Source organism: Giraffa tippelskirchi, chromosome 14 (assembly GCF_054371585.1).
Source record: "Giraffa tippelskirchi isolate mGirTip1 chromosome 14, T2T-mGirTip1v1.2.pri, whole genome shotgun sequence".
Lineage (NCBI taxonomy): Eukaryota > Metazoa > Chordata > Mammalia > Artiodactyla > Giraffidae > Giraffa > Giraffa tippelskirchi.
The window spans coordinates 57,188,614-57,213,520 of record NC_137288.1 but is presented as its reverse complement, the minus strand read 5'-3'; the positions used below and the strand labels follow the sequence as shown (position 1 = coordinate 57,213,520).

Sequence of the window (24,907 nt, the reverse complement as noted above, 5' to 3'; positions counted from 1 at the left end):
CATCCTACTTCCACTCCTGTCCTACTCCATCCCACTACAGAATTTTTGTTTAGCTGGCTTATTAGGAAGAGTCCTAGAGTAGGAACTGAGAGGTGCTACTTCTGACAAGATTGGCACTTCATCCATCCCTTTTCAACTGCCTCACTTACTCAAAGAGGAATTGGACTAACTCAGTGATTCTCAGTCTTGTCTGCACATTGGAATTACCCAAGGAGCTTTTAAAAAGTACTGATAGTGGCTAGAGAGTCTGATCTCACTGGTGTGGGGTGGGGGAGTTTTAAAAGTCCTCTTGATGATTCTAACATGAAGGCAAGGTTGGGAACCACCGAACTGAATCCAATCCTAATTCCTTACCCACCAAAACAAGGAAGCATGTCATTGTAGGATTAGATGGGTTTTGGAGTTTGACAGATCAGGTCCGAATTCCAGCCAGCTGTAACACCCAGGGGAAAATTACTTCACCTTTCCAAGCCTGAATTCCATTATGAAATTAATGGAGATTACTAATACCTACCTTGCCAAACACATAGATTAAACAAGATCATGGTACACAATAGGCATTCAACCAAAGGTAACCTTTATTATTTCCCTCTAAAATAGGTCCTACCTCTGACTTTCTTATTTCTGCCAATGGTGCCATCAGTATTCCAGTCCTCAGAGTGAGTAATAGATGGTTGATCTGACTAGACTCTCTCATGAAGGAGAGGGGAAGGCTCACTTTTATTCACTCTGGTTAAGGTTCTCAAGTCTTCAAAGTGTGATTCCTTGGGAACTTGTTTAGAATCAAGGAATCTCAACCTCACTCCGAACTTCAGAATCAGAGTCTGCATTTTAACCAGATCCCCAAGGATTTGCATGCATTGTAAAGTTTGGGAAGCACCACTCTCAAGCCTCCCTGTCCTTGGAACTGAGTGAAAAGGGATGGACTCAAGCTTCTGGAGTGGAGACAGTTTACAGAGTCCAAGGTCTTGTTGGAGATGCCGCGGTGAGCCCAAATGAGTCATGGTTGCATTCCAGATGGTGGCGGGGAGCACGCTGTCACATGCTGGGCCACGCCGGTAGAAGGCAGGGCTCTAGGTGAAGCCTATTCATCCCATTAGACTCCATCAAGCCACTCCATCAGGTCCCACCCTCTGTCTGGTGCTAGTTGCTTCACACGGACTCAGTGAGTGCCTCACCTCCCCAGTCACCATGACAGATTATCACAGGTCAGGAAAACGTGACGCCTACATACACAGGGACCAGCCTCCTCTGGTTCCAATGTCCAGCCAGGGACCTCTGCCCCCTGCCCACTCACAGGACTGATACATCTGTGGGTATCAGCTATAACACTCTGGGGAAAGGACCATAACGCCTTTGGGTCTCGGGGATCTTCCCTAGCATTTTCCTTGGTGGCCATCATTCCTCCACCCTCCATCTTGGATTTCTTGGCCTTTTACACTAGGGCCCCTACAGTGATTTCCCCTCATCACTCTTGGGTTTGCAACTCCTTTGGCCAAAAGGCAAAAGCCCTGTGTGAAATCATATTTTTTTATGTTCCAACAGTAGGCATATTAAATACCCCTTTCACACCACACTTGTCACCCCGTGAAGACTCACGGTCTGAGGGAAGGTGCCTTTCAGGCCAAGGCTAGAACCACTGGATGCACCTCCCAGAGGGTTTCTTTTTTCTTTTACAGTGTTGACTGTTTGAAATTACATGGTTTTGTGAGTATTTGCTTCATTGAGTTGGCTCACTGGACTGCAGTCTTCCTGGGCAGAGTTGAGTTGGTCTTGGTCACGCTGTGGTTCCAGTTCCGGGCTCAGAGTCTGGCTCACAGAGATCCTCACAAGCTATTTGTTGAGTGTGTAGATGAATGAGTGGGTGAACCTTCTGGGACTCTGGGGCCTTCAAGGGCCAAGGCGAGCTCTTGCACAGCATTGTACTGAGATGGGTGTGTGTGTCTTTGGTGTGGCAAAGGAGTCGGAGTAGACCTGCCCCAGTTACGTCCTCAGAGCTGGGTGCAGCACTGTGGCTGGGACATGTAGCTCACGTGGCAGAGCCCCTGACATCTGGACACACACAGGTGGCCCTTGCTCAGGGCTCCTGCCACAAACCCATCAACCTAAGGCACCCGCACCCAGAACTCCAGCTTGCAGGTCAACCTCTGTGACTAGAGGCTTTGGTTTTCCTCTAAGACTGTCATACAGTGGGAGAGGACGAGCTCCCACTCCAGGTGGGTAGGCTGGCAAGTTCTTGGAGCACCTGAGTCATCCTGATTGTGGGTTAACAGGCAGGAAGCTGTGTCTTCAGGGCCTCCTTGGTGGAGATCAGTATGGATGGGATAGGACAGTCCCAACCCCAGCTGCCAAAACCTGGTTCAACCCAAACCCAGGAAGCCTGGGCTCTCCAAAGACTGGATGTGGGGTATGGCTGTCTCCTCCTCCCTTTGCACCCCAGGTCATAGGCTGTAAATTCATGATGTCTTGGCCAATTCACTTCCTTTCAGCTGTCCTGGACTCAGCATCTTCTCTCAGGCTATAGCCCGTGCTCTGAGCCTCCCCCTCAAACCAAGCTGGAGTGCTGGGTGCGGGTGCCTTAGGTTAATGGGTTTGTTAAAGGAGCCCATGAACAAGGGCTGCCTGTGTGTGCCCAGATGTCAGGGGCTCTGCCACGTGAGCTATGTTCCTGGTTTCCCATCATACTGCAGATCAAAGTCAGTCCTTGGGACTCTCAGGCGTGGTGTGAAGAGTGGTTCTCGCATTCCGGTGCAGCAATAAGACACAAGGGAACATTAGTGTCAGGGTCAAGGCTGTGTCTGAACACTGGTCATGCTATGGGTAGAATAGCATTTTCTTTCAGCAAGAAGGGATTTGTAATATCATTGGTCTACGGGGGAGCCTATCACACGATCTTCCAGGGAGGGTCAGAATATCTGTCAAGTTTAACCAAGAACTGGCAGATTTTAAGGCCTTCTAACATGATGTGTGTTTTCCGGGTAGCTCAAATGGTAAAGAATTTGCCTGCAATGCAGGAGACCTGGGTTCGATCCCTGGGTCAGGAAGATCCCCTGGAGAAGGGCATGGCAACCCACTCCAGTATTCTTGCCTGGAGAATTCCATGGACAGAGGAGCCTGGAGGGCCTAACAGTCTATGGAGTTGCAAAGAGTTGGACATGACTGAGTGAGTGACACTAACATGATGTGAGATACTGTGCAATTAAGTGCTAAACTGAGTGACACAATTTAGGCCTAAAAGAATTTGGGCAACATCAGTGGTGTCTGGAGTAGGCAGAAGGAGTTTTACTGAACATATGGGCTTCAAAAGGCCCTCCACAAGTTTGAGTGGCATTAGTGAAGGCTGGAAAAGAGGGAATGGCCTTTTAGGAAGAAACTTGAGTGTCAGTCAAGAGAGGCTCAGTCTGCTTGAGGGCTGTGAACAGCATCACGATTGCACTGGAGGGTGTGTGCTGTGAATCACAGGCCATGAGTCCACCCCACTCGGGTCCGCGGAGAAAGCAGTGCTCCTTCACGTTTGCATTAGACATCTATATTGACAGGCACTCCAACATTTGCTTCTTTGTGATACAATACACTAACTTGGCAATGGGTCCCTACCGAAGGACCCAGCATCAAAGAAAGTAGGAAAATACTACCTTTGAAGAAAAGATAGAATTATGAACCTTTGAACCATATAAAACACCAAAATTATGCTCAAAGCTTTAAATATGGGCAGTATTAGAGTGTATTGGGGTCCCTTGTGTAAAGTATACACTCAAGTAATAACTATAGCAAACTGTAAGCAAACATTAAACACTCAGTTTCATTTGCTTTCTTAAAATTTGGGAAGAGTGAGCCAAATTTGCCTGCTTTCTATTTCCCATGCATGTATTACTATGCTTCTCTGTAATGACACTTTCTACTGGTCAAAACCTCTTTAAACATGGCAGTCTGAGAATAGTAGCTGACGAGAATATTTCTCTCACTGAGAACCAGTTTTAAAATCAGAGTCAACTTGCAATTTCTATTTGTTATTCCCTTTCCTCCCCACCCAGTTAATTTCCAAAGCTCTGCCGGCTTTCAAATCAAATATAAGTTACCAGCAAATAAGAAGTGATACTTGTCACTTTAAGAAAGTTGTGACAAGTCGCTAGGACTTTTGTCTAAGTTCTTTTCCTTAAGTTTCTTGGGGATTCTTTGGAAACAAGGGTGTTGGGACAATCTAAGTCTCTGCCAGCAGTAACTCTCCAGCTTGGGGGTTTGTTGTAGGACTGCTAACAGAGAAGATAGTTTTCCTGCCAAACAAGCTAAGGACAGTGGCATTGGAGAATGACATGAGGGAGGCAGGACTGTGGCCTAAAGGAAAGATGGGATCTGCTTGGTCATTGGCGAGGTCTGCAGGGTGTCAATAACCGATAAATAAACAGATAAGCTCTAAAGTAATTGGAGACCAGGAGAGACTGTACTTTTGTGGACCACAAGGTGAGATGATGAGAGAGACTTGTAGGGAGACTGCGCAGGTACGGATCCTGGGAAGGCTCCGCACAAGTTCACGGTGCCTGCTGCAGAACAGCGTCAAAGGAGAAAGGCCACAAATGTGAGATAATTGGGGAAGAAAAAAGAGATAGGCTTGGGGTGAAGGATGGATGAATCAAAAGTGCTTCAAGCGTTAGAGAGTGGAGGAGCCAGAACGCATGATGCGGGTGGGCGACGCACATGGATACAACGACCTTAGAAAAAGAAAACTTCCTGGCAGCATCTACAGGAGTAGATAGCTGCCTACTGAGAGTGTGTGTCCAAAAACTCCTTCTTAGGAACGTGCACAAAAGAAATGTGTACCCACGGTCACACTGAAGGACAAGTGCCACAAAGTTCAACGCAGCACGACTCCTAACAGCCAGACAATGGGAAACAAGTCAACTGCCCATCAACAGTAGAGTGGATAATGATTCATTTGCAGAGACAGTGAGGGAATGACCTACAGCTCCATGCAGTGCTATGAATACATCTTGTAATGTTGAGCAAAAAGAAGCCAGGCACAAAACAGTACAGACTGTGTGAGTCCATTTATGCGAAGTTCAAAAAAGGCTAAACTGAGAGAAGTCAGGGTGCCAGTCACCACTGGAAGGGGGATCAAGGGGACTTCTGGAACGCTCACAATCTCCTGCTGGCTACCTGGGTATGTTAGTCTGCGAAAAGTACATATCATATATTTACAATATGTACCCTTCAATGGCTATCATTGCACTTTAATAAAAGTTTAATGACAGTGTAAAGTAAAGGCAATTGAAAGCCCATGACATTGAGTTTGAGATGTCTGGACAGGAAGCTGGAAATCCTCAGGATGCATTTGGAGATGGGGGACTCTGGTCTACACAAGAATCTAGATCTGGAGACATTTAACTTGGTGGGGGTGGGGGCTGTTTAATCTGAAGAGACAGGTAGATGGGAGGGTGGGTGTGTCTTTGGGATGGTAGGGGAGCAGTTAGAGCGGCAGTAGGTCCTGTTAGAAGGCTGAAGGCAGATGAGAAATGAGCAGAGCCATTTATCAGAAGCCTATTCAGCACTTCCCTCCACTAGGACCCGCTGCTTTAATCTGTGACCCTTGATTTCTGGCCTTTGGGCCTTATATTTTGGTTGGGTGGAGGCAAGGTGTTCCTTTATCCCTTTTGGTGGCATCATCTTCCCCAAAAAGCTGAAGAAACAGGGGCTGGTGAGGTGAACGGTCCAGGCTGGTGAGAGTGGCCTGAGGCACCAGCCCAGCTGTCCACTTGCAAGGCATGTGATGCTTTTGACCCTGCAGCTGCCAACAGGGCAGGTGGGCCCCTGGGCAGGAGGGCAGGCCCCACGGAAGGGCCTTGAAGGTCAACCAGAGGGGGAGTAGGCAATGCACTACCTGGTTCTCCTCCTTGGGATACAGGGGCCTCTCGAGATACAGGAGGAATGTGCTGGAATCCGTGCGCACACACAGCGGTGACACAGGCTTGTTGTCCCACTGCCTCATGTGGGCTGTGAGGCTGGTGATTTCTCTGTAAGCACGGGAGGTCAGGAGGTCAGGGTGCCGTCGCAAACACCTGTGTGATGCTGGCGGCCAAGGTGATATGTCCATAACAGAGCCAGTACATTTCCTCTAATGGAAAATACCAGGGCAGCAGGGACTACCAAACACACCCACATAAAACATGGAGGCATCTGCAGAAATGCAGAAGGAAAATACTTATCAAGATACTTCTTTCTCTCTCTCTCACACACACACACACACACACACACATGTCCCAACTTCCCCACCATGAACTCTTAGCCATTACACATGGAATGGCAGAAGTGGCAAAGTAGCTGGTTGGGCTGAGGGGGAGCAGTCCTGCGTGGAAGCTCCTCTACCTGTTTTCGGGACCCTCCCTCTGTAGCGGGGTGTTACTCCTCTTCCCTCACCGACTAGCATTCCTCCTCAGCGGGACGTTGGAAAGGTATGTCAGTTCCCAGGGTAGAAGCGTCCCAGGACCAGTGGTCCTCACTTCCACCCCAGAGCTTTTGCTATGTTACTCCCCCTGAAAAGATGTCCTTGAGAGTTTGAGGGATGGGGATTCTGATTCTGGGCTTCTGAGCATGATAATAGGAAGATGTGGGTCAAGTCCTGGGTGCTCTCCTCAGTCTCCTCATCTGTAAGATGGGAACGGCGCTCCCAGGGGCATTGACCCAGTAGTGTGGAGACCCTGGCAGAGAGACAACACACAGAAGTTGTTCTCCATCTCACTTCCATTAACCTCTGCCGGAAACGTCCTGATAGCCAACAGGACCTTGTTTTTCAAGTGGTTTCACTAATGAGATAGTGTACCTGCCTTGCCTGATTCTGGCTCAGCTTCCAGGCTTGGGAGCACCCACCATGTGGCCCAGGTTAGCTGAGGGCTGGGGTGTTGCTCTTGGAAAGGAAAACGGTGTCTCCCCATCCTCTGAGTGAAGTCACTTCTGTAATTTCTAAAATGTCTTTGAAAAGCTAGTGACTACTTGCACATTTGAATTTGACAGCTCACTTAAAGAATTGTAAGTTTTAATAGTTAATTGCATTTTAAAAATGCAACTGTTGGAGGGCTTCTGGGTGCTAGAGTGATATTGTTTCTTGACCAGGTATCAGTTACATGATGTGTGTTCATTTACCAGAAACTTATTCATGAAGTGTTCACTCTACTGGATATATAAGTTTAAAAAAATGGAGTTGTTACAGGTTTTCTAAGCTTTGTTACTTGACTTCACAGTAGGCATTCAGGACTGTTATGGAGTGACTGCTGACTCAGCCTGAGGGTCAGAGGTCTTGGACCAGAGTCTAAAGGGAACCTAGAAGAGGCCACTTTAAGGCTACCTCTGGTAGGCCAGGAGACCCCATCAGCTGGTTACCAGCCAGATCAAAAATGTTAGAGCCAAGGTGTGCACAAACTACCATGAGAGTGTCAAGAATGGAAACTAACTTTGCCTTGAGGGTCAGGAAACTCCTCATTAAAAAAATTCCAGTGACATTTGAGCTGGGTATTGAAGACTGAAGGGAGTGTACCTGGTGGGAAGAAAGAGATGGCAACAATAGTATGAACAAAGACGGAGTAAAATTAAGGTGCAAAATTGGATCTGAAGCTCATAAAATATCCTAACGTGGAAGAGCTTAGTGTGTCTGTCTGTGTGTGTGTGATTAGTGGAAAGCGAGGCTAAAGAAGTAAGCAGCAGTTGGATCATGAAGCACTTCGTCGAGCTCAGGAGTTGGGATTTATCCTTCAGTGGTAGGATCTCTGAAGGATGCTAAGTAGGAGAGCCCATCACGACTTCTCCACCATTACCCTCTCTATCACCAACCTCAGCAGCTCTACAACCACCAACCTCACCATCACCTCTACCTCCTCCACCACCACCACCTTTACCATAACCTCCATTTCCACTACTTCCTTCCCCACTAAGCGTCCGCCTGCAATGCGGGAGACCAGGTTTGATCCCTGGGTCGGGAAGATCCCCTGGAGAAAGAAATGGCAACCCACTCCAGTACTCTTGCCAGGAAAATCCCATGGACAGAGGAGCCTGGTAGGCTATAGTCCAACATGACTGAGCAACTTCTCTTACTTCTTTCTTTCTTTCTTTCCTTCCACCACTACCTCCTTCACTAAAGTATCTACTGCAATAACTGCCTCCACAGAGTGAATTATCACAATGATAATTATAGCACAATTAATTAGGGAACAATACTTAGATGACACTTATTTTTTGCTACCTAACATGGCCCGGGGAAGGACACTGAGAGAATGTGGAGCCTGGAGCCAAGCCCCTTGGTGGGAATGGAGGCTCCCCTTTGCTAACCTGGACTCTTCTGCTCACCGTTGGTGTCATGAACTGTGCTTTATGCAAAATGATAAGGTCCAGACCAAAAATTATCGAGGAGACAGAGAGGCTTCTGAATATAGGCATCAAAGACAGCCAAGAAGGAACTTAGATTTGCTTATAACTTGTTGATAATACAATTTTTAGAACTGTTTTTTTTTTTTTTTTTTTGCAATTCAGGGTTTCAGGATTTCAAGCAATGCCAGTCACTGCCTATGGTAGAAAACAATAGCCAGGAGCACTATCTTTACTATCTCATTTAACTGCTAAAAGAGCTACACTAACACGTTTTTCCTTGTTAAGGTGAGAAACTGGTGCTCAGAGGATTAGACAAATTCCCCAGGGCTTCACAACTCATAAGAGGTTTTTAAAAAACAGCTGTGTGCTCTCATATGATCTGACGTCCTTTTGGGAATCAGTGAGGTGGGGCACATGCCTGAGATTGGGAGATTATACCCTGGGTGGAGAGTCTGTAGTGGAAAAGATGAGTGAGGAGAAAGTGGACTCGCGTGGCTTTCGGAGATGCTCTGGCGCCCTCTGGTGGCAACACAAGGGTATCACGAACCAAGGAGTGCTTAGTGTGCCTGAGTTCAGTGATCATATACGTACACAGGATGCATGCACATACACGTGAAAAAGGGCACAAAGTGGGCAGTGGAGATGGGGACGGGAAAGAAAGAAGTACAGGAGGGGAGGAGTCATTCTGGTCCCACTTACCTATCAACGTCTGTCCCCCCCGCTCCCCTCCCCCCATCTTGCTACAGACTACTTTGCTTAATCCAAGGATGAGCAGCAGTTCTTAAGCTTTGGTGTGAACAGGAATCAACAGAGAGCCTGTCAGCGCAGCATCTGGGCTCCAGCTTGAGAGTTTCTGATTACTAGGTCTGAAAGGGCCCCAGCAACCTGCCCTTATAAACCACATCTAGGTTATTCTGATGCAGATGGTTCTTGGACCACACTTTCGAAAAAAAAGAAAAAAAAAGTGCTATTTAATATTTACCTTAAAAAATGATGCTTCATTATAAACCAAAACTGTGCAACCTAAACCAGTTATCAAAGTGATCCAGAGGAACTCGCAGGTTACTGTCTTATTTCTGCTCTCACCTGGTTAAAGATGAAACCATGAGGTGAAAGTCGCTCAGTCGTGTCAGATTCTTTGCAACCCCGTGGACTGTACAGTCCATGGAATTCTCCAGGCCAGAATATTGGAGTGAATAGACATTTCCTTCTCCAGGGGATCTTCCTGACCCAGGAATTGAACCGGCATCTCCTGCATTGCAGGTGGATTCTTTACCAGCTAAGCTACAAGGGAATCCCTAAAGATGAAAAACAAACAACAAAACAAACAACCTCCAACCATACTGGTGGCCTAATTCTCAAAGAGGAAAGTTAAAATATTTTAAGTGCATTCAAATGAGTAAGTCTGTTAAAAGAGTGGATCGCAAACTTAAGTTTCTTGGAAGCATGCTTCTAGAGAAGTTAATATGCACCCACATAAAAAGCCTTCACTGATAAAGTAAGAGATCCATCTAACATGCTGGCACTAAAGTCTTTGAGAAGCCTACAATATGGAAAGATGCTTAATTTTATTTAGCTTAATATACCTAGAACTTGTTGGGTCATGTGACTTTTTTCCTTTTTTTGTAACATGTTTATTAAAGTTCTCAATAGACCAGCTTGGGAAATACTACCCTAGAATAATAAGAATATAAATTAAAGATTTTTCTGGGTTCTGGAAAAACTCCAATAAGTGGGAAAGAGTAGTCTTATATAAATGGTGCTGAGATAACTAAATATACATATGTAAAAGGCTGAGAATCCTACCTCACACCACATATAGAAATTAACTCAAAATAGATCAGAGACCTAAATATAAGAGCTAAAACTGTTAAACTCTTAAAAGAACTGTTTTTATGACCTTGGCTTAGGCAATGATTTCTTAGATATGTCCCCAAAAGCACAAGCAACAAAAGAAAAAAATAAATTGGACTTCATCAAAATGAAAAACTTTTGGATTTCAAATGACACCATCAAGAAAGGGAAAAGACAACTCACAGAGTGGTAGAAAATATTTGCAACTTATATATCACATAAGGGACTTGTATTCAGAATATATAAAGAGCTCTTACAACTCAATGATAAAAAGACAACCTAGTTTTAAAAATGGGCAAAAGATATGAATAGATATATCTCCAAAGAAGATAACACAAATGTCCATTAAGGACATGAAAAGATGCTCAACATCATTAATCATCAAGAAAATGCAAGTCAAAACCACGATGGGATATCACTTCACACCCACTAGGAGAATTAAAGACAGACAATATAGCTGTGGAGAAGTGGAGGAAATTGGAACTCTAATATGTTCCTGCTGGTAAAAATGTAAAATGTTGCAGCCATTTCAGAAAACAGTCTGACAGCCCCTCAAAAGGTTAAACAGTTACCATATACCTAAGTAACTCCTCTCCTAATGTATGTACTGAAATGAAATTAAATCACACAAAAATTTGTACGTGAACATTCATAGTGGCTCATAACAGCCGAAAGTATAGACAACACTATTCATTAACTGATGAATGGATAAACAAAAAATGGTATAAGAACACAATGGGATCTATTCAGCCATAAAAGAGATGAAATACTAATTCCTGCTGTAGTGTGATGATCTTGAAAGCCTTATCTCTGCTAAGTGAAAGAAGCCAGTCACAATTCTATATATGTGAAATGTCCAGAATATGCAAATCTATATATAGAGAGAGCTGATTAATGTTGATCTAGGGCTTTGGAGAGGCTGGGGGAAAATGGGAAGTGACTGCCAATGAGTACAAAGTTTCTTTTGCGGGTGATGAAAGTGTTCTAAAATTGATGAAAATGATGCTTTTTATACAATTCTGTGAATATTATATGCTTCAGTGGGTGAATTGGATGATACGTAAATTGTATCTTAATAAAAGTGTTATAATAAATTTACAAGTTTTTTCTTCCATAAAGGCGGTGGAAAGTTCTTGAGAATTATGTATGAAAATGAATATTTATTTAACAATTAAGTGTTTAGTCTATCTTGACCACCTTTAACAAGACTTACTGCCTGCTTGAGCTAAATTGATAACAAGGACATAAAGTTTAAAAAATACATGTTCCTAAGGGTGGTGGAGACAAGATGGTAGAGTAGAAGGATGTGAGCTAACCTCTCATGAAAACACCAAAATCACAGCTGAAGAACCATTGTCAAACAAAACAAAAAACCCCACTGGAATCTACCAAAAAGCATGTGCTATGTCCAAAGACAAAGAGGAAGTCACAATGAGATGATAGAATGAGTGCATTCGCAATAAAATCAAATCCTGGGTGGGTGACCCACAAACTGGAAAATAATTATATTACAGAGGTTCTCCCACAGGAGTGAAAGTTCTGAGCCCCACGTCAGGTTCCCTAGCTTGGGGGTCTGGCATTGAGAAGAGAAGGCCCTGCAGCATCTGGCTTTGAAGGCCAGTGGGGTTTGATCCTAGGAATTTCATAGGATTGGGGGAACAGAAATTCCACTCTTAGAGAGTGCACACAAGGTCTTGTGCATACTAGGAATCAGGGGAAAAATCAGTGACCTAGTAGAAGCCTGGGCCAGACCTACCTGCTGGTGCTGGAGGGTCTCCTGTGGAGGCGGGGGTGGCTGTGGCTCACTCTGAGGACAAAGACACTGTTGGCAACAGTTCTAGGAAGTACTCATTGGCATGAGCCCTCCTGGAGGCTGCCATTTTCTCACCAAGACCTGGCCCCGCCCAACAGCCTATATGCTCCAGTGTGGGATGCCTTAGGCCAAACAGCCAACAAAGCAGGAACACAGTCCCATCAATCAGTATTCCTGACCCCACAGCTGTCCACTAAACACATCTCTTGACATGACCCTGCCCACCAGAGGGATAGGACCCAGCTCCATCCACCAATGTGAAGGACCAGTCCCTCCCACCAGGAAGCCTGGAAAACTCTCATAGACCAGACTCATCCACCAAGGATCAGACAGCAGAAGAAAAAGAACTACAATTGCAGCCCACAGAACGGAAACTGAAATTACAGAAAGCTAGATAAAGGGAGATGGCAGAGGAATCTGTTCTAGAAGGAACAAGATAAAACCCCAGAAATACAATTAAGTGAAGTGGAGATATGCAATTGACCTGAAAAAGAATTCAGAGAAATGATAGTAAAGATGATCCAAGATTTCAGAAAAAGAATGGAGGCACAGATCAAAATGGTTGACTAGAGCTAGAAGCTAGAGCTAGAGGATCTATAGAACAAACAAACAGAGATAAGCAATACAATTAGTGAAATGCGAAATGTACTAGAAGGAATCAATGGCAGAATAAATGAGGCAGAAGAATGAATAAGTGAGCTGAAAGACAGAATGGTGGAAATCACTGCAGTGGAACAGAATAAAGATTGAAAAGAAATGGTAGTCTAAGAGACCTCTGTTGGTCATTAAATGATCAACATTTGCATTACAGAGGTCTCAGAAGGAGAAGAGAGAGAGAGAGGACCTCAGGGAATATTCAAAAAGGCAATAGCTGAAAAATTCCCTAACATGGGAAAAAAAACAGTTATCCAAGTCCAGGAAGCAAAGAGAATTCCAGGCAGGATAAACCCAAGGAGGAACATTCTGGGACACATAATAATCAAACTGACAAAAATTAAAGACACAGAGAAAATATTTTTAACAAGGGAGTATCAATAAATAACACACAAGGGAATTCCCATAAGGTTATCAGCTGATTTTTCAGCAGAAACTCGGCAGGCAGAAGTGAGTGGCACAATACATTTAAAGTGATGAAAAAGAAGAACCTACAGCCAAGAACACTCTACCTAGCAAGTCTCTCATTCAGATTTGATGTAAAAATCAAAAGCTTTATAGACAAGCAAAAGCTAAGAGAATTCAGCACCAGCAGATCAGCTTTGCAACAAGTGCTAAAGGAACTTCTCTAGGCAGAAAGGAAAAGGCTGCAACCAGAAACAAGAAAATTATGGATGAAAAAGTCCACCAATAAAGGCAAACATACAATAAAGGTAGGGCATCATCTACACAAATATGATATCAAATCAGCAATCACGAGAAGAGGAGAGTACAAATGCAGGATACTGCAAATGTATTTGAAATTAAAAGAACAGCAACTTCAAACTATCTTGTTTACATAAAGACTGCTGTATCAAAACCTCATGGTAACCAAAAACGAAAAATATGCAATAGATACACATATACACACAAAGAAAAAGGAGTTCAAACACAACTCTAAAGTTAGTCATCAAATCACAAGAGAAGAAAACAAAAGAAGAACAGGAGCAAAAAGGCCAGCAAAAACAAATCCAAAACAATGAACAAAATGGCAATAAGAACATACATATCAATAATTACTTTAAACATAAACAAATTAAAAGCTTCAGCCAAAAGACATAGACTGATTGAATGGATACAAAAACAAGACATGTATATATGTTGTCTGTAAGAGATCTACTTCAGATCTAGTGACACATACAGACTGAAAGTGAGGGGATAGAAAAGGCTTATTCCATGCAAATAGAAATCAAAAGAAAACTGGAGTAAAAATACTCATATCATACAAAATAAACTTTAAAATAAAGATTGTTATAAGAGATAAAGAAGGACACTACATAATGATCAAAGGATCAATCTAAGAATAAGATATAGAAATTGTAAATATATACGCACTCAACATAGGCAAATAGTAACAGTCATAAAAGGAGGAATTGACAATAATATAATAATAGTGGGGGAATTTAACACCCCACTTTCCTCAATGGACAGGTCAAACAGACAGAAAATCAGTTAGGAAACACAGGCCTTACGTGACACATTGAGATCAATGGACTTAACTGATATTTATACAGAATCCCATCCCAAAGCAGCAGAATAAATATTTTTTTGAATGCAGATGAAATCTTCTCCAGGATTGATCACATACTAGGCCACAAAGTGAGCCTTGGCAACTTTAAGAACATTGAAATCGTATCAAGCATTGTTTCCAACTACAATGCTATGAGATTAGAAATCAACTATAAGAAAAATCTGTAAAAAACACAAACACACAGAAGCTAAACAATATGCTACTAAAAAACCAATGGATCACTGAAGAAATCAAAGAGAAAATAAAAATACAAACCAAACTAGAGACAAAAGAAAACAAAAGCATGATGATCCAAAACTTATGAGGTGCAGCGAAAGCAGTTCTAAGAAGGAAGTTGATAGCAATGCAATCTTACATTAGGAAACAAGAAAAATCTCAAATAAACAATCTAAACTTACAGCTAAAGCAACTAGAGAGAGAACACAACCCAAAGTTAGCAGAAGGAAAGTAATAAAGATGAGACAGAAATAAGCGAAATAGAGATGAAAAAATTGAAAAGGTAAATAAAAATAAAAGCTGGTTCTTTGAAAAGATGGGGCTTCCCAGGTGGCTCTGGAGTAAAGGATCCGCCTGCCGATGCCGGAGATGCAAGAGACACAGGTTTGACCCCTGGGTCAAGAAGATTCCCCGGAAGAGGAAATGGCAGCGCACTTTAGTATTCTTGCCTGGAGAATCCCATGGACAGCGGAGCCTGGTGGGCTACAGTCCACAGGGTCACAAAGAGTCAGACACAACTGAGTGAGCACCCACACACACTCTTTGTAAAGATAAACAAAGTGGGTAAAACTTTAGCCAAACTCATCAAGAAAAAAAGGGAGAGGGCTCACATTAATAGAATTAAAAATGAAAAAGGAGAAGTTACAATGGACACCACAGAAATACAAAGGATTACTACAAGCAATTATATGTCAATAAAATGGACAACCTAGAAGAAATGGACAAATTCTTAGAAAGGTACAAGACTGAACCAGAAAGATATAGAAAATATAAACAGACCTATCACAAATACTGAAACTGAAATGATGATAAAGAACCTTCTGACAAAAGTCCAGGGCCAGATGGCTTCACAGGTGAATCCTATCAAACATTTAGAGGAGGGTTAATACTTATTCTTCTGAAATGCTTCCAAAAAATTGAAGAGAAAGGAACACTCCCAAACTCATGCTATGAGGCCACCATCACCCAGATGTCAAAACTAGAAAAAGATATCACAAAAGAGAAATTTATAGGCCAATATTACTGATGAACATAGATGCAAAAATTCTCAACAAAATACTAGCAAACTGAGTCCAACAATACATTTTGTACACCATTACCAAGTGGGATTTATCCCAAGGTTGCAAGCATTCTTCAATATCTGCAAATCAATCAATGTGATACACCACATTAACAAATTAAAGAATAAAAGCCATATAATGATTTCAATACATGGAGAAAAAACTTTTGACAAAATTCAATACCCATTTATGACACAAACTCCCCAGAAAGAGGGCATAGAGGGAGACTATTTCAACATAATAAAGGCCATATATACAAAGCTACAGCTAACATCATACTCAACTGTGAAAAACTAAACACATTTCCCTTTAGATCAGGAATGAGAGAAGGATTCCACTCTCACCACTTTTATTCAACATAATTTTGGAAGTCCTAGCCATGGCAATCAGAGAAATAAAAGAAATAAAAGGAATCCAAGTTGAAAAAGAAGTAAAACTGTCACTGTTTGCAGATGACATAATACTACACACAGAAAATCCTAAAGATGCCACTAGAAAACTACTAGAGCTTGTCAATGAATTTGGTGAAATTGCAGGATATAAAATTAGTACACAGAAATCTCTTGCATTTCTACACATTAACAATGAAAGATCAGGAGAAATTGAAGAAACTAATTCCATTTACTACTGCATCAAAATGAATAAAATACCTAGGAATAAACCTACCTAAGGAAGCAAAAGATCTATACTCTGAAAACTATAAGATGCTGATGAAAAAAACTGAAGATGACACAGACAGATGGAAAGATATACCATGTCCTTGGACTGGAAGAATCAATACTGTTAAAATGACTATATCACACAAAGCAATCTACAGATTCGATGCAATCCCTATCAAATTAGTACTGGCACTTTTTACAGAATTAGAACAAAAAATTTTACAGTTTGTATGGAAACAGAAAAAACCTCAAATAGCCAAAGTAATCTTGAAAAAGAAAAACAGAGCTGGAGGAATCAGGCTCCCTGGCTTCAGAGTATACTACAAAGCTACAGTGTCATGGTAATGGCACAAAAAGAGAAATATAGGTCAATGAAACAAGATAGAAAACCCAGAAACAAACCCCCACATCTATGATCAATTAATCTATGATAAAGAAGGCAAGAATACATGATAGAGAAAAGACAGTCTCTTCAATAAACGGTGCTGGGAAAACTGGACAGCTACATGTGAAAGAATGAAATCATAACATTTTTAATACCACAGACAAAAATAAACTCAAAGTAGATTAAAAACCTATATGTAAGACTGAATACTATAAAACTCTTAAAAAAAACATAGATGGAACACTCTTTGATATAAATTGCATCAATATCTTTTTCAATGCATCTCCTAGAGTAATGAAAATAAAAACAAACAAATGAGATCTAATTAAACCCAAAAACTTTTGCACAGCAGAGGAAACCATAAATGAGACAGAAAGACAACCCAGAGAATGGGAGAAAACAGTTGCAAACTATGTGACTGGCAGGGGATTAATCTCCAGAATTTGGCTAACAACTGATAGCTCAATATAGAAACAAACAACCCTATCCAAAAATGGGCAGAAGGCCTAAATAGTAATTTATTCAGCGAAGATATACATATGGCCAAGAGTCACATGAAAAAGTGCTCAACATCGCTAATTATTGAAAAGTAAAAAAGTTAGTTACTGTTAGTTGCTCAGTCATGTCTGACTCTTTGCGACCCCATGCACTGTTGCGCACCAGGCTCATCTGTCCATGGAATTCTCCAGGCAAGAATACTAGTGGGTAGTCATCCCCTTCTCCAGGGGATCATTAGAGAAATGCAAATCAAAACTACAATGAGGTATCACCTCACACCAGTCAGAATGGCCTTCATCAAACAATCTACAAATAATATACGCTGGAAAAGATGCGAAGAAAAAGGAACTCTCCTACACTGTTGGTGGGAATGTAAATTGGTATAGACACTATGGAGAACACTATGGCGGTTGCTTAAAAAACTAAAAATGGAACTACCATATGATTCAGCAATCCCACTCCTGGGTGTATATCTGGGGAAAATCATGGTTTGAAAGGATACATTCAACCCAATGTTCACTGCAGCTCTGTTTACAATAGCCAAGATATAAAATCAACCTAAATTTCCATCAACGGATGAATGGATAAAGAAGATGTGATAGATACATGCATAGGAATATTACTCAACTATAAAAAGGAATGAAATAAGTCATTTGCAGCAACACTGATGGGCCTGGAGATTATTATATTAAGTGAAGTAAGTCAGAGAAGGACAAATATCATATGTGTATCACTTATATGCAGAATCTAAATGATACAAATGAACTTATTTACAAAACTGGAATAGACTCACAGACTTAGAAAAGAAATTTATGGTTACCAAAGGGGAAACATGGGGGAGACAGATAAATTAGGAGTTTGGGATTGACATATACACACTACTATATTGGAGTGGGTTGCCATTCCCTTCTCTAGGGGATCCTCCCAACCTAGGGATAAAACCTGCATCTCCTGCATTGGCAGGCAGATTCTTTACAACTCAGTTACCTGGGAAGCGCTATATATACACAATGGGCTTCCTATATATACAGCAGATAATGAACAAGGACCTACTATATAGCACCGGGAAGTCTACTCAATATCGTATAATAACATAAATGGGAAAAGAATTTGAAAATGAATAGATGTATGTATATGTATAACTGAATCATTTTGCTGTACACCTGAAACTAACCCAACATTGTAAGTCAACTATATTCCAATATAAAATAAAAACTTAAAAAATAAAATTAAAAAAGAATATATATGTTCCTGGAGAAAAGACTGGGAAGACATTCTGTTTAAACTAAGTCTAATAATGTGCCCAGTGACATTCATGGTAGCTTAGTATTAGCAATATCTTACTTTACTCTTTCTGGAACTTTTAATATGTGTGATCATCCAAGGAAGGCAGGGTGGGGGTTATCATCTCCATTTTATCAGTGAGAAAACAGGTTCAAAGACAGAAAACGCCTTGTTCCAGGGCACAGAAAGAAATGGACATGGGCTGAGGTCTTTGGACTGCGTGTCCAGTGCTTTGGTTACACCAGTGTGGCTTCCTTCAGTTGTCATGACTGTCTCCCCATGGATCTCCATGTCACTTAACTGGTGTTCAATAGCTCAAAGCCGCCTTTGTTTAATTTCCTTGGCCAGAGTCCCTAGTCCAGGCTGGTTACTTTTATCGGTCTCCAGTCAATCATGCCTGACTTAACAAACATTCTCACATTGTCCTCAATTTCCATCCTTGCTCAAGAGACTCCAAGGGCAACCATGCAAGTTTGGGTGTGAATTCTGGCTAAGAGATTTCTGAGCTGGGTATTTGTGAATACAACTTTTAACGTATTAGATTCTTGGGTATTTGATCTGTAAAATGGGAATAAGATGATCAACCCTGTAAGAACCATGAGATTAAACTGAGATTTTACTTAAAGTGCTTTATGGCCATGTCTGTCTCACCTGATCCTACTCCCTGACCTTGCATCAAATCTGAAGTATTTTGCTTAGCTCGCCAGGCCTTTGGAAACCTCTTCCCCTTCCAAAAGCCATACAGAGCTCACAAGGGCAAACATCACACTATTTGGTGCTGGGCTATTTTCCAGTGAGTTTTCTGGTCTTAGTCATCTCTCACCTTGTAAATCACTGTCAAAGTGTGGTCCTGAATCATAGAATAAGGATCAGAAAAAGCTGGAGCTCTATCTTAATAATCCAGATCTTCTGAATCACATCCCTTGGGTGGTACTGGTAGAAAAGCACAAAACAACATTTTTCATAAGCCCTGCCATTATTACACCCCCTCCTGTACCCCCGGTACACAGTAGCTATAAATTCTAAGCTTCTTGAAGCCAGGAGAGATTACAGGGTCTTTGTTCCTACCACATTATTTAGCACAGATTTAGGTACCTAATAGGTACTTACGTCAGTACTTCTGTGACTGAGGAGACAATTCCGTGCTCAGCTTACTAGTTCTCAGACTCCACCTGTGCCAGAATTACCTGGATTGCTGGTTCCCACCCCCAGAAGCTCTGACTCAATCGATCTGGGGCAGTGTCTGGGAATTAGTATTCCAAACACGTTCCTAGGTGATTCTGATGTTCCTGGTCTGGGGACTACAACCTGTCTCCGTTCAAGTCTGGCCTGAAGACCAGCAGCATCAGCACCACATGGGAACCTGTAAATTGCAGTGGCTCAGGCCACCATGTGTGCCCTCTGCTGTAGCTTTGTCCTGGGCCTCTATGTGAACCCCCCTCTCACTCCACCCAGAGCCCCCTCTCCTATGCTCAGTCCGTCATATACTCCGGAGGACTGGCCTTCTCCAGTCACTTGGTGATGCTTGTAGAAATGCAGTTTTCTGGTCCTCTTCACCTATTGAGTCCTACTCTCTGAAGGTGGGGCCCCAGGACCTGCTTTCGCAACAATACTGCCTTGTTTAAGGACGTACCTTCTGGAATTATTTACTAAAGTAGGGGTTGGTTTGTTGGTAAATATTTACCAAACACTTAGCGCTGCCAGGACCTGGAGTTGAGGGGACCTGAGAGATGCATGATCTGGCCCTCAGAGAGCTTTTAGCATATGGAGAAGACGGTTTAGTGAACAAGTCATGGTGTGATAGGTGCACAGGAAGCCAAGTCATGGAGGTGCTCTCTGCTCTCTGTCTGATCTGAGCCAGGGTATCCATAGATTGATTGAGCACCAATGTATTTTGGGGAGTTTAAAAACAAAACAACCATCAGATGACCTGAACAGGTCTTTGGTGGGGCCAGGAGCGCAGCTAAAATATGTCTAGGTTCAGAGGTTAAGAATTGGACCCCAGAGCCAGGACAACTGTCCCTTGACAAAATAATGCTGCCTTGGTTCCTCCCCCACGATGCTAAGTCACTTCAGTTGTGTTCAACTCTGTGAAACGCTATGAACTGTAGTCTGCCAGGCTCCTCTGTCCATGGGATTCTCCAGGCAGGAATACTGGAGTGGGTTGCCATGTCCTCCTCCAGAGAATCTTCCTGACCCAGGGATCAATCCTGCATCTCTTACATCTCCTGCATTGGCAGGCAGGTTCTTTGCCACTAGTGCCACCTGGGAAGCTCCCAGCTGATCACTGGTTTGGAGAAACTTCTCCTTGCAGCCTCCCTCACACCCATCTTCAAGGGCAGCAGCCCGCAGCCCAGCACTGACAGCACCAGGCACCTCCACACTTTCTACCGCAGGGGTCCAGCCTTGGCTGTGTCCGCTTTCCCCGGGAGCTATGAAAACTGCTCCTTCCTTGGCCCAACCTAGAGGTTCTGATGGAGCTGCTCTGGACTGTGGCCACTGGGGTTTTTAAATGCTCTGCTGCCATGGTAACTAGACTTGCAATCATTTTTAAATGTATGGAAACATCAAATCACTGTGCTGTGTACCAGGAACTAATAGTGTTATAGGGCAATTATACTTCAAAAACAAAGAAACACTCACAGAAAAAGAGACCAGATTTGCGGTTGCCAGAGATGGGGAGTGGGTGGGTGGCTGGATGAAGGTGGTTACAAGGTACAAACTCCCAGTTATAAGATAAACAAGCACTAGGGATGTGATGTACAACACAATAAATATAATTAACACTGCTCGACATTATATATAAAAGTTAAGGGAGCAAATTCTCCAAGTTCTCATCATGAAGAAAATATTTTTTCTATTTCCTTAATGTTGTATTTATATGAGATAATGGATGTTCACTAAACTTATGATCATCATTTCATCAAGTGTGCAAGCCAGGTCATTACGCTGCACCCCTTAAACTTACGCAGAGTGGCAGGTCACTTTTATCTCGTTAAACTGGAAGAGAAAACTGCTCTGCTGTCTGATTTGCTCCCTTCCTGCCCCCATGACTCTCCTTATCACGTCTTCCGAGGCCACACCATAGAGGACAGACTCTCTAGAGCATTCTGGTGGGCCTCCTGGTGCAGAGTGAGAACCACCTCCGTCCCCATCCCATTCCTGGCTCTGCCATAAAGGGTGGAACCTCGCCTCAGCACCAAAACCCACCTGCTGTTTGCTCTCTCCCAGTTAGAGGATCACCTGGCCCACCAGCATGTGCTCCCTGCATTTCTCTGTGTTGGGCTTTTCTCTGTCTTCTTTATTTCTTATCGCAGGCGTCTACCTGGTCAGGACTCCCTGCATGAGGGTCTTGATGGAACTTCCCTTTCTGCCCATATTTCTGTCTGCCTGCAGCAGCAGCTGCTACCATCCCTGCCCTCCCAGCCCTCCACGCCCTGGCCACCCTGCACCCGGCAGCTTTCGACCTCATCCTGTACCTGCTGGCACGGCACCCCTGCAGCTCCTCACCTCTCGTCACTTCTCTCGGCCGGACCAGCGCTGCCTGTGCCCATGGAGCTGAGGAGACGGGCTCTGGGCCCAGAGCAGCGGGGGCGGAGGTGCTGGCCACCATCCGCTGCTTCACGCCTCCTCCTCAGGGCCAAGGCTGCCCACTCGGCAGGCTTCCAGGGCCGTTGCAAAACCTTGCTTGTCTGCCAGCTATTTCCTGTTAAGTGGTTTCATTTTTCTTTATCTAGTCTCCTTGGGGGCGCAGGGCTGGGACCCAACACCCTGAGAATGAGGCAAACCTTTTCAAGGATCCTCTGTGCCTCCTGTATGTGCCCCTCCTGCCTCCAGGCACCTCGGGCTTTTCATTGTAGCTGGATCAGACCCACTAGCCCTCATCAGAAGCCACTGGGGGACTGAGGGCGGCAGGGCCACGTAGTGCGTTGGAGTGACTCTACTGGAGTCAGAAAAATAGGGCCCAGGAAATGGACACCCAGCTGTCTTCAACTTGGGCTGCCCATTGGAACCACACCAGGAGCTTTGAGAAATACCTGTTCTCAGACCCACTGCTGTCTTAATTGGTCTGGGAGAGGGGTTGGGCATCCCGGATGAAACACTGCTAGGAGTGATTTCAAAGTCTGGATCTTGATCCAGCAGCATCCATATAATCCAAGAGTTTGTTAGAAGCTCAGATTCTTGGCTCTACCCCGATCTACTAAATCAAAATCTCTGGAGTTGAGGCCCAGGGATCTGGGTTTTGATAAGCACCGCAGATGATTCTTTAAGGCACAAGGGTTTGCAAACGGGGATATATTGGAGTATGCAAACAAAGGGGAAGGGATGATTGCAGAGAGCATCCCGTTTCTAAGTCTACACCAGTGGTTCTCAAAGTGTGGTCCCTGGACCAACAGCATCAACGTCACCTGGGCACTTGTTAGATATGCAAACTCACAGACCCTTCACCAGACCCACTGAATCAGAAACTCTGGGCATGTTGGACATGCTTTCCAGGGGTTCTGATGCATGCTTGAGTTTGAGAGTCATTGGTCTCCCATCTACTTGCCTCACTTGAGACCATTACATGATTTTGTCCACACTGCGGCAGCTCTGTAGGGAAAGGATGGCAGCCAAGGACAATTGTAGATGGTTGACGTTATTACCCTTAAAATGATGACATGCTTAGGGTTAGGTGGTGTGTCTGTTCTGAAGAGTTCTTTCCTTAATCACTCTTCAGGGACTGTCTATTGGGGGAGGCTACAGGCAGGAAGTTTTGGAGGCAGGATTCCGTGAGCTGCCCGCCCCTCTCTGAGCATGTGTGTGTGTATTATATGCATACGCCTGTGGATTCCCCAGAATGAGCGCACGGGCTCTGTAGAGAGAGAGTGGACACAGAGGAGTCAGTTATTTCCCAGGGCTACTGTGTGGCCACCTGTGGGGTAGTTCTGTGAATAACAGAGACAGAAACAATAACAACCGTGTGTGTATATGCAGATAACTCTCACATGTATGTATGAGTGTATAAGTGCATGTGTGTGCATGTATTGTGTATCTGTATATACATGTGAATATGTGCATACTTCTGTGTTTAGCATAAGTGTATACATCTGTGTGTGTTTATGTGTGTGTGTGTGAGTGTTGTGTGGATGTGTATGTTACAACCACTATCCTCTCAGGACTTATAATCTAATTGGAGAGGAAAAATACATTTAATCGAAACAGAGTACAGATGTGCCCTGAGCTCCATGGTATTGACTTTAAAGAAGTCATCATTTAAACTTTAGAAGAAATTGTCCTAAAACAGGTGGTGCTCTTCTCTGGTGAGGTAGGAAGAGGAAGGATTGGGTAGTTCAAATGGAGAAGTGAGGGGGCACCTTTAGTGCCCCCCACTGGGTGCCCAGCCAGTCCTTTCCTCAGCATCTTAGAGCCACAAAAGGGTTCAGAGCTGGCCCCGCTGGCCCCAGACACCACATTTCAAAGACCCCCGAGACGATGCCCAGGCCCTGCTGGATGTTTCCAGTCACTGTGACTCTGCCTGGGATTGTGGCTCCTGCGTCTCTCTAGTGCCCATAGCCCCTGCGTGGACTGATCTGTTTCCAGGGCTTCTTAAGTAGCCTTCACATGAACACTGCTCTTAGGTGGATACCGTCCTCATTTTGTAGATGATGAACTGCAGGCTCCAAGACAACCCCTCAGCCAGGAAATAATAGAGAGGGGCTGGATTCAAAACCAGGCTCATCTGAATTCAAAGCTGAGACCTTTTCGTACCGACCTCCTGACTCGCCAACGAGGTTTGATAACTGTAGGAGGCTGCATGAATTTATTATGTTTCTTGTAGGCTCATGGTCTTTCTGAACTCAGTTCATATCCTCAATTCCTACATCTTTCATTTTTGGAAATATTCTTTCCCATCTTTCTGCAATCTCAACAGTAACAAACATTTCCTTGTATTTCTGCATTTCACCAGAGATTCTAAAAACATCTTAAAAGCAGAAATAAAACCTATGTTCATTATTGTTTTTCTTCTGGGAATTAAAATATGTTCAACTAACTTGCAGGAAAGGTTCAAAATCTTCAACTCTGTCTCTCTCTATCTATCCATCTTCTATCTCTCTATTATCTGTCTGTCTCACTCTGTAATGTGATCAGAATGCTTCCAAATGCTAGTGGAGGCAGATGGAATGCTCTCAGGCTTTATGGGTTGATCCTGCCCCAATTCTGGGGTCACTCTGAGCTCTGACAGGGCTGAGCAGAGCACACACTATGCCCTGCCCATTTTATAATTTTTCTGACTGAGAATTGAGCTAATCATGTAGCTTAGTCCCTGCATATTATCTTCTTGGTCTGTGCAGGACCCTTCTTTTGAATGTATGAGGGTCTGTATGTATGTCTTTCCATTATTATACTCCACTCCTCTTTTCCTTCTCATAGTCCATGTGCCATTTTTTTGTTTGTTTGTTTGCATCCTTGAAAAATATGTGTTGTCGGTTTGTGTGCATGCATTTCTAATTTATGAAATGGGTATTGATTTTACACGTCATTATCCTATTAGTGCCATCACTAGGTTTTTAGGATCTA

The 24,907-nt window shown here is 43.4% G+C and overlaps 1 protein-coding gene across 18 annotated transcripts in view; it reads right to left on the bottom strand.

Annotated features, from left to right (window-relative positions):
• The window catches only part of SLC14A1 (solute carrier family 14 member 1 (Kidd blood group)), a 51,254-nt gene extending 29,214 nt beyond the window's left edge, over positions 1–22,040 (bottom strand). For 2 of the 18 annotated variants that reach the window (XM_081563498.1, XM_081563497.1), the window contains exons 1-2: positions 21,826–21,899; positions 19,170–19,279 (exon numbers count right to left, since the gene is read on the bottom strand). Coding sequence is in view for 2 of the 18 variants with exons in the window: in XM_081563490.1 (XP_081419616.1) it covers positions 19,170–19,205 (36 nt within the window). In the remaining 16 variants the exon portion in view is untranslated. Of the gene's footprint in view, positions 1–9,438; positions 9,651–11,962; positions 12,116–19,169; positions 19,280–21,825 lie in introns of those variants that run through there. The other 16 variants (XM_081563505.1, XM_081563494.1, XM_081563487.1 and 13 more) reach the window with 14 other exon arrangements.
• Positions 22,041–24,907: the final 2,867 nt, after the last annotated feature.